General features: G+C 45.2%; 1 protein-coding gene across 1 annotated transcript; it reads left to right on the forward strand.

Annotated features, from left to right (window-relative positions):
• Window positions 1–5,115: 5,115 nt before the first annotated feature.
• Window positions 5,116–10,009, forward strand: LOC112816143 (HLA class II histocompatibility antigen, DO alpha chain). The gene is made up of 5 exons (XM_025862525.2): window positions 5,116–5,245; window positions 6,441–6,689; window positions 7,130–7,411; window positions 7,495–7,630; window positions 7,869–10,009. Exons 1-5 carry the CDS (start codon window positions 5,164–5,166, stop codon window positions 7,870–7,872), a joined length of 753 nt encoding a protein of 250 aa, XP_025718310.1. The 5' UTR covers window positions 5,116–5,163; the 3' UTR covers window positions 7,873–10,009.

Below are 10,009 nucleotides of genomic sequence, written 5' to 3' on the forward strand. Positions count from 1 at the left end.
GTATTAAAGAGGGCACATTCTGCGTGGATCACTGGGTGTTATGCACAAACAATGAATCATGGAACACTGCATCAAAAACTAATGATGTAATGTATGGTGATTAACATAACAAAAAAATTTAAAGAAAAAAAAAGTAATAAACAGTGAAATTAATAATATATTTTAAAAACTCAACATATCCAAAATATTACCAATTAACCATCAATCAATATAAAAACTATTAAGATTATATATATTTGTATATATAATTTTAAATATATATAATACATATATTTTTTACAAAGTCTTTGAAATCTAGTGGTTTTCTACTTACAGTATATCTCAGGACTGGCCATATTACAAGTGGTCAATGGCCACCTGTGGCAGGTGGTGACTGTATTGGACGGCCCGGTCCTAGGAGGAAGGGGCCTTGTCCTGTTCTTTTCTGTGTCCCCAGGACATAGTAGGTGTTTCATAAATATGTGTTGAATGAATAATATGTCCTAACACCTACCTCAACTTATGCTCCAGAGAACATGGTGGATACAACTACATTTATCTCAAATTCAGTGTTTTAGACAATTTAGAGTAACTGAATTTATGTCATATTCAAAGAGCAGGCACTTGACTCAACAATCTGTTGAGCCCGTACTTATTTTTAGTATTTGTTTCCAGGACTGGAATGTCTCTCCCTAGAACCACTGGTATTCACTTCATTGATTTTTTTTTTTTTAGATTTATTTATTTGATTGAGAGAAAGAGGGAGACAGCGCTCAAAGGCACACGCGGGAGTGGCGGGGAGGGGCGGGGGAGGGGCAGGGGGAGTGGTGAGGGGTGGGGGAGGGAGAGAGTCCCAGGCAAACTCGGCACTGAGCACAGAGCCCAATGCGGGGCTCTATCTCACCACCCTGAGATCAGACCTGAGTGGAAACCAAGAGTCAGAGGCTTAACTGACTGCGCTGCTCGGGCGCCCCCACTTCATTGATTTTTATTTGTTATCATCTATTTATTTATTTGAAAAGTGTTTATTTAATACTGTGCTAGCATCCGGAGGAGAGATGGGATTACATAACAAAGAGTCAATGAACTACGACCCCTTAGTATTTCTATATAGGGGGGATGTAGTTCATACATAAATGTTATAGGGAAATAACGGACAGACCTGCTTCCTGTCAGGATAAATTAACATGTGTTCTTGGTTCCCAACTGAAAAACCACCCAGGAGAAGCGTGGAGGGAAACTCCAGGGGATTCCCTAGAGACTGTCAGTTGTTTTAGCGTGGCTTGCTCGCTGTGAGATTTATTAAAGGTAGTCTGCTCTTGCTTCTCCCTGGTGTTGCCCTTGACCAATTATTGCCTGCCCCATAATGCAAAAAACAGGGGCAAGATCCTGATTGCTCATGCAGCGGTAGAGGGTTGGGGAGAAAGTCTAGGTTGAAATCCCTGCTGGAGCAGGGAGGGTAGAGAACAATAGATGCACCTGAGGCTGGGGTCATTCACTCTTCCACACTCCGTCTACCCTGGGGCTGACTCAGAGAGAGGCCCGGCCCCTCCCGGGGCTCCGTAGCCCAAAACCCTGACCTGAGCTGTCACCAGTAAGGTGACACCAAAACGGTGGTAACTGGTTTTGTGCTGTCCTAGAACTTGGGCCCTTCCCCCTCTTTATACTGATGTAGATGGGCACCCAAAGGCCAAAATTATAACTCCCTCCCTTTGGGGAATTGCACACCTTGAAAGAAAAACAAAAAATAGGTCCATATGTGTCCTTAAAGAAGTATCAGAAAGTATAGAATAGCCTCTTAAAATGAGCATGAAAAATGCATTAAAAAATAAGAAAAGCTATTATAATATGAAAAAAGATAAGGAATACAGAGAAAGCTATATAGAAGTTCTAGGCATGAAAAAATATGAAAGTCAAAATAAAAATCCCACTAATGGGAATAAATAATGGGAGAGATACAACAGAAAAACAAATGAGTAAGTGGGAGGACTACACTGAAGAACTCTCCTAGAGTAAAAGATATCAGAAGGAAGAAGTTGAAATAGAGAAGTCAAAAGAGACTGGGGAGAGAAATGCCCGAATAGGGATAATAGGAATTTCACAAAGAGAAAAAAAATTAAAGCAGAGTGGAGGAAAGATTTGCAGAAATAAAAAGGTGAATTCCCAGAATGAAAATATACAGGGGATCCATAATGTCCTATAGCAAGAGAAGGAAAAACCCATTTTAGATACAATATTTACAAATTGTAAATTTAGATACAAATTTAAATGTAAATTTACATAAAAATTTAGATACAAATTTCGAAGATCAAAGGCAATGAGAAAATTCTAAGATTCCAGAGAGAGAGACTGATATCAGATTTTCTAACTACAACACTGGATGCAATAAGACATTTGGATGATATTATTGAAAATATTAAAGAGAAAAAATCCTTGGCGGGGTGGGGCCGCAGGCACTCCCTGGAGCCCGAGGCCACCACACCTGAGCCCAGCGAGAACGCCAAGGGCAGGGCTCTTTTTAATTTTATTCTAGCCCTTTACTCCCAGGAATTTTAGATGTTGAAAACATTCCCTATGCGTAGGATTCGATATTGTGTGGTTCATTAGGCTTTGTTGTGGCTGGCCTTGGACATTTTTTGTTAACTAGCAGAATGAGATCATGTGATATTGGAGTCAGAGGATTTATCTTGGTGACTTGAAGATGCTGGTTCCACTGTGGGTATAATTATGCAAAGCTAAGATGCCAGGAAAGAATTGCCAGAAAAGGAATTAAAAATCAGATTTTACATGAAAGCACCCACCTTGATCCTGAAAGAAAACAAACCAAGGGCAACAGCGGCAATTGAACAGGCGTCAAGCACAGAAAACCCAAATACCACTCAGTGTGTGTTAGTTGTAGAAAAGAAAGAAAGAAGGAAAGAAAGAAAGAAAGAAAGAAAGAAGGAAAGAAAGAAAGAAAGAAAGAAAGAAAGAAAGAAAGAAAGAAAGAAAGAAAGAAAGAAAGAAAGAAAGAAGGAAGGAAAGAAGGAAGGAAGATAAAACATTTAAACTTAGAATTTATTTATTTATTAAATATTTTATGTATCTATTTGAGAGAGAGGGAGATTAGGGGGAGGAGCAGAGGGGGAGGGAATGAGAATCTCAAGCAGGCTCCGTGCTGAGTGTGGGCACGATGCAGGCAGGGCTCAGTCCCAGGACTGTGTGAGATCATGACCTGAGCTGAAAAGCAAGAATTGGACACTTAACTGACTGAGCCACCCAGGAGTCCCTAAACATAGAAATTAATACATAACTAAACATTATTCAAAAGTGACGCTATAACAGAAATATTCTCAAGTATACAAAACTTCAGAAGATTTGCCACAAAATACTCAACACATTTTTGGAAGAAGTATTCCAATAAGAGAAAAAAATGTCAGGAGGTGCCAAAAAGGAGGAGAAGTAAACTTGATCAAACACCTTGGTGAAGAAGAGAGGAAGTATATGAATAATTTGAAAGCACGCTAAAGTTCTTACCTGGTTAGAGGGAAGATCGGTAACATATAGACAACACTTTTTTTTTTTTTAAGACGATGAAGGAAAGGAAACTTAAAAAACAGAAATATTGAAATAAATAAAATATTAGAAACAAGTTCAAATATGTCAATAATCACAATAAGTAGAGCTGGGATGGGGCAAAGATAGTGCTGTGTGCTCACCAGACCACTACATCTTCCTGAACACACACCTAAAATACATTTTTCCGGCCCTGTTGTACTCAGGCAGCATCATTGTTTAATTCCTGTGGATGGAATGTGGGTAGAAATGGCATGTGGTTTCTGGTCCAAAGCTGTAAGATCTTCTTAAGATCCTTCCGCAGGCTCTCTCTTGTCTGCAAGGCTGGTAGCATAGTTCTTTTCAGTTGCAGTGGTGCTCACTTAGGGAGTGTGCTACTAACCCAGGTCTCCTGGTCCTACCCTTGAAAAGGCTACTTTAACTCAGGTCAGGATGGAACCGAGGAATCTGTATTTTTTTAAATTAAATTAATTAATTAATTTTTTAAGAAAGGGAGAGAAGTGGGAGGGGCAGAGGGAGAGAGAGAGAATCTCCAGCAGGCTCTGCACTCAGCATGACTCAAGGCTTGATCTCGTGACCCTGAGATCATGACTGGAGCCAAAATCAGGTCAGATGCTTAACCGACTGAGCCACCCAGGTGCCCCAGGAATCTGTATTTTTAACAAACTCCCCAGGTGATTCTTCTGTGTAGCCAGGTTTAAAACCATCAATTCAGATGATGTCCTACTTCCCTTCCAAGCTGAAAATCATTTATTTCATGATCTTTCAGAAAATGTTTTCAGATATTTGGTTAGATTTTCCTTATCTGGAGAGATGGTTAGCTTTATATATATTTTTCATATTGGACCAAATTCTGCCCATGCCTCCCATTGGCTGAGCCCAACCAGAAGCCGGAGGGAAAGGAGATGCTGTCCACATGGGTTAGCCTGCAAGGAGCATGGAGAAGGGTGCCCAGGGGGCCTGGAGGGACAAATAGATATTATCCAGCACCCTCTGCCCTCCTTAGAACAGTCCGCTAAGGCTCCTTACAGTTCTTCCTTATTCTAAACATCTCTGACAATTACACATTTTTTTCTCACACAATGAAATAAAGTAATATTTTCCAAAGTGATTTAAAGGTTTAAAGGATTTTAATTCTACTGTGTATCCACGATCTCCTTTTTAAAGTTTCTCAGTACAGTTTATATTATTTTTTGGCTCCAAATTTGTCTGTAGAAACTTACAGGGAGACTGGGATTCTCTCCACCACAGATCAAAATAGAGGCTTTGTTTGAGCTTAGTTGTGTGGTTCTCTGATGGCCTTTTCTCTCCCTTCAGGGGATCTCTTCTTGGAGTTTGTAGTAATGGTTGATTTAAGCCCCTGACACCTCCCACACGGAAACCTCCTTTTGACTCTCCTGTGGACCAGGCCTCCCTGGTGCAATGAGGGCCCAGGGCATCCTAACACCGTCTACCTAGGCTCCTTACTACTTTACCCGGCAACAGCTACGTAAACTCAGAGAATGTCTCTGATTGGCTGAATACAGCAGGGGTCTTCCCCCATCCCAGAGTCGGTTTCCTTCCTCTTTCCTTTACCTTCAAAGGCGGGCGGCCCCACACCCAGAATTACTCGGTTAAAGCACCAGGGCAATGGTCCTCAGTGGGGGGCTAGTCCTGGGACTCCACACCTTGATGAGCCTCCTGAGCCCCCACGAAACTGGGGCCATCAAGGGTGAGTGCGGAGGGGGACTGGGTGAGGAGAGATTTAGGGTTACACGAGAGACAGTAGAGAACATAGATTGTTCTTCTCTGCTTCATGGGCAACTTCCTTTACTAAGAGAGCCCCATTCTCTCTCACGTCTATCACGTCCATTGCGGACCTAAAATATACAAGTGCAGCCTTGGCCAGCCATGCCGGCTACAGATTCAAACTCTTTCAGGTTCAGGTGCCTCCTCAATTCATTCCTTCTTTCTGAGACCCAAACCTCCATCCTCCTGCTGCCCAGCACAGTGATTTCTCTGCCACTTCCTGGCTTGGAGTGTGCCCATTCAAGTCCAGTTTTATTGTGGTATTTACCACCATGTGGATAGTTAACTGTTCATCTGTCTTTAGCCTGCTCTAGACATGAGCTTCTTGTGTGAGGGATCTAGAACGGGTTTATCTGTATTTCCCTGGGGCCTGGTATGGTGCTGGGCACATAGTAGTCCCTTAATGGCTGTTGAACTTATAATTTCATAGAATTCGAAAGGTCACTTACCAATTAAAGTCTAACCCAAATTTCCAAAAAAATGAGCCTCAGTTATGAAAAGAGACACATTTGATCATAATCTGAGGTGAAAGAATTGGGGCATAAACTTGACTTGAACTTTGGGCTCCTTTTCCAGTGCTCTCTGCCATACCTCAGGCTGCCTTTCCTATCTGCTTGGTCTCTGTCACAGATCTTAATGCTTACTTCTGTCAGCCGTCACCTATCCTCCCCTCGTGCCCACCTACACTGTGTCTCTGTGCCCCAGGTTCCACTTATGCTCCCATCCTTAATCATCTTCCCTCATCCCAGCCCCTCATACCACTCATCTCACACACAGGACCTCAGAGCACAGCTAGAGCTGATGATCATGGCTACCACTTAACTTTGGGGATCCCAAGCATGATTTTAGGCAGCCTCTCTTCTTCCTGACCTGGTATACCAGATTGCACTCATGTCTCTGTTCCTGCCAGTGTAGGGCCTGTGCCTGTTTCCCTCTGTCCTCTCCCTTCTACCCCCCAGCAACCCTTCCACTGTCCAAGGACCAGCTCAACAAGTCAACTCTGTCCGCACGGAGAACCCAGGATGGGGCATAGGCTCAGAGATTCAACATATCACATGCTTTCGATGAGATTGATACATTTTCTTTTCTGTCTCTGATCCTGAACTCACCCAATACAGCTGATCACATGGGCTCCTATGGACCAGCCTTCTACCAATCCTATGGTGCCTCGGGTCAGTTTGCCCATGAATTTGATGGGGAACAGCTGTTCTCTGTGGAACTGAAGAAGAGGGAGGCCGTGTGGCGTTTGCCTGAGTTTGGCAACTTGGCCCACTTTGACCCACAGAATGGACTGGCCAGCATCGCGGTGATCAAAGCCCATCTGGATGTCTTGGTGGAACGCTCCAACCGCACCAGAGCCACCACCGGTACCCTCCTCTCCTCACTCCCTCCCCTGTGTTAGGCAGGAGGGGCCCAGAGAAGCTTCTTCCCACCTCACGGGCCTCCATCTACTCTGGCACACCTTTCTCTCAGCCTCTGTGACCATTGTATTCAGCCCCTTTCTTTTCCAGGAGGCTCGAGATCTTCCCAGACCCCTTCAGCACCCTCTTCCTCCTCTTCCCTCTTGAGGACTGGCCCTTCCACCTTGATGCCCCCTCACGGACCTGTCAGATACAGGAGCCCCTGGTGCCCCCACTCCCCCTGTCAGCCTCTTCGTCTGCCCCCTCCCCCTGCCCCCGCCTGTTACATCCCAGAGCATCCCCTGCCTGCAAATGGCTAGATAGAAGGAAACGTCCCACAATCCCAGTCCTAATCAGGCCCAGCTGCAGGGATGAGCCTTTGGGATTCAGGGCCTCATTCTTCCTAGTGCCTCCGAGAGTGACTGTACTCCCCAAGTTTCGAGTGGAGCCGGGCCAGCCCAACGTCCTCATCTGCATTGTGGACAACATCTTCCCTCCTGTGATCAATATCACCTGGCTGCGCAATGGTCAAATAATCAGCGAGGGGGTGGCCCAGACCAGCTTCTATTCCCAGCCTGACCATCTGTTCCGCAAGTTCTGCTACCTGACCTTCGTGCCATCTGCAGACGACATGTATGACTGCAAGGTGGAGCACTGGGGCCTGGATGAGCCGCTCCTCAAGCACTGGGGTAGGAGCCTCTCCCCAGCTCACTCTCCACAGACCCATGTTTCCTTTCACTGGACCTCCCTGACCCTTTCTCTCTCCTCCAAGAGCCCCAGGTGCCTATCCCAGTGCCAGACACCACCGAGACTCTGATCTGTGCTGTTGGCCTGGCTCTCGGCCTGGTGGGCTTCCTTGTGGGCACCATCCTCATCATCAGAGGCACATGCTTGTCCAGAGCCCGCAGGTACAGAGGCCCCAGGCATCTGGGGGCAGGAGAGTGGGTGGCTCTGAACAGGATGGGTGGAGGATCATTCTTTGGGGAGCACTGGGGTCAGGGAAGGGTGACATAGACAAGTAGCAGGCAGAGAATAGAAGAGCAGAGGTGATGAGGGGGTGAGGTTTTGGGAAGGTGGGCGATCAGAGATAGGATCCCAGCAATGTGAGCTTGAACAACCTTGTTCATATGCTTTTTACCACTTTAGGTAATGAACCTTCTAAGAAAGAAAGATTGTGGGAGACGCTGTATGGATTCATGGCAAGTTTCTGACAGCCCTTGCATACTCAGTGCCTCAGTCTACTAAGTATATCCCTACTGCGCTGACTTTGGATGGGATCAAACCCTGTGCTATAGGTCTCCTCTTTTAGACCTGGTACTCATCGCAGGACTTGTGGGGCAGCAACTAGCTCCCCTTCTCACCCCCAACACACACTTACCCTTTTCTTGCTCTACCCAAAGCTCTGGCTAGCAGCAGTAAATGGTGTTTGTACTGTATCCTTCCTACAAGGTCCTGGCCAATTTTCCCAGGGTGTGAGGGATGCTAGGAACCTAGAAGAGGGGATTCCAGGTGATGACCATTGAGCAGGACCATTTCATACTGGGGACTGGCAGCCATCCTCAGGCCAATTCAGTTATGTCTTGTTCCATTTGAGTCATCCATTGTGTGTTAGTTGTGAATGGGCCATTTCACAAGGACTTCTTGAAATTTACTTACTGAATTCAGATTTGCCCCCAAAGGAGTTTTCAAGAACGGAAACGTTCGTGGGAATTCTGCTCTTGTCCCGATTTACTCTGTAATGAAGAAGCCATACATATCCAGCCATGATTTACAATGTCATCTCCTTTTTCTACATCCCCTAGAGTCCCAGGCATGACAAAGAGAGGTCCAAGGCTTAGATAAGAGGCTTATTTCCTGGGACGCCCGGGTGGCTCAGTAGGTTGAACATCTGCCTTTGGCTTGGGTCATGATCCCGGGGTCCTGGGATTGAGTCCCGCATCTGGCTCCTTGCTTCACGGAGAGCCTGCTTCTCCCTCTACCTGCCTCTCCCCCCGCTTGTGCGTGCTCTCTCTCTCTCTCTCTGTGTGTCTCTCTCTCTGACAAATAAATAAAATTAAAAAAAAATCTCAAAAAAAAAAAAAAGAGAGGGTTACTTCCTTAACCTGGGGTCAGTCGTATCAGTAGAAGACCTGGTCACAGTTTTAGAGAGAGTTCAGGTGGATATCTCTTAGTGGTTTCCAAACTGAAATGTACATGAGAATCACTTGGGAGCCTTTAAAAAAGTACAGGCTTCACCCAGATCTACTGAATTAGAACCTTGAGGGGTGGGGAGAGTGGTAGCAGTCTGCAATTTTTAACGAGCTCCAGATGATGCTGACGCAGCCATCCTGGACTTAGACTATGGTCTGATAACTGGGACCCACTGACAGAGCCTGATGCTATTGGAAGAAGGGGGATCCCTGAGGTTGGAGGGGGTCCAGGAAGGCTTTCTGGAGAACCTGGGTCTTTTAGGCATAAAAGTTGAGGAAGATACAAGTAAGTAGGGGCAAAATGGGATTTGGCACTGTGAGAATTTGGTCCTAGAGAAGAAGGAAACCAAGAGATCATGAAGACACTGTAGATTTCCCAAGGGAGAATAAGTTGAAAGAATGGCCAGAGGACCCTGTTGGAAGTGGGGGAGGATTGTCCTAGTCAAGGCTTTTGTTTGCCAGTAACAGAAACCCTCTTAAGATGATCACAGATATAAGGAGAGGATATTTACAATAAAGACATAGGAGTGGTGCCCTGAACCCAAGGGTGGGTTTTAGCCAAGCCTTACAGGGAACAGAATGCAGAACTGAAAAGCCAGTAGAATCTAGAACAGCATTTCTTGCTCTCTCTCTGGGCCATATGGCCTGTGTTGTCCCTCTGCATGTTAGCTGCATTAACCATATTATTCTGCCTCTGAGGACTATCCTTTTCAGCTAACACGTCCACCTGCAGCTCCCGATTTTGTGATCACCTCAGCTCTACCCACCACCAACACTATTTCCCAATCACAATTTTAAATTCTTGGAAAAACAAATGAATGCCCAAACTTGGGGCAGGTGTCCATCCCAGTCTGATGTACCATGACCAGAGGCACAAGATCCACGGTACAAACTCCTCTGAGGAGAGGGGTTGGATCATTCTCAGAGAAAGAAGAATGGGTTCATTCTCAGAAGACACCTCAAGCTATGTTTGTCCCCAATATGCCCTGATCTCTGCTGATCTTTTGCTTAAAATTTAACTTGATCATCCTTGGAAAAGATCCTTCTCTGATCTCTGTCCTAATGTTAAATAAGGTCATTAAAAGTGTTTTCTTTTGA

This window comes from Callorhinus ursinus, unplaced genomic scaffold, assembly GCF_003265705.2.
Source record: "Callorhinus ursinus isolate GAN/ISIS: 27379988/994484 unplaced genomic scaffold, GSC_fseal_2.0 scaffold59, whole genome shotgun sequence".
Taxonomy (NCBI): domain Eukaryota; kingdom Metazoa; phylum Chordata; class Mammalia; order Carnivora; family Otariidae; genus Callorhinus; species Callorhinus ursinus.

Excerpts from the sequence above, each read along its gene's own strand:
- LOC112816143 (XM_025862525.2), top strand. The coding sequence starts at position 5,164 with ATGGTCCTCAGTGGGGGGCTAGTCCTGGGACTCCACACCTTGATGAGC. Across the intron at positions 6,690-7,129 it reads CCGCACCAGAGCCACCACCG|TGCCTCCGAGAGTGACTGTA; the intron begins GTACCCTCCTCT and ends CATTCTTCCTAG. Across the intron at positions 7,412-7,494 it reads GCCGCTCCTCAAGCACTGGG|AGCCCCAGGTGCCTATCCCA; the intron begins GTAGGAGCCTCT and ends CTCTCCTCCAAG.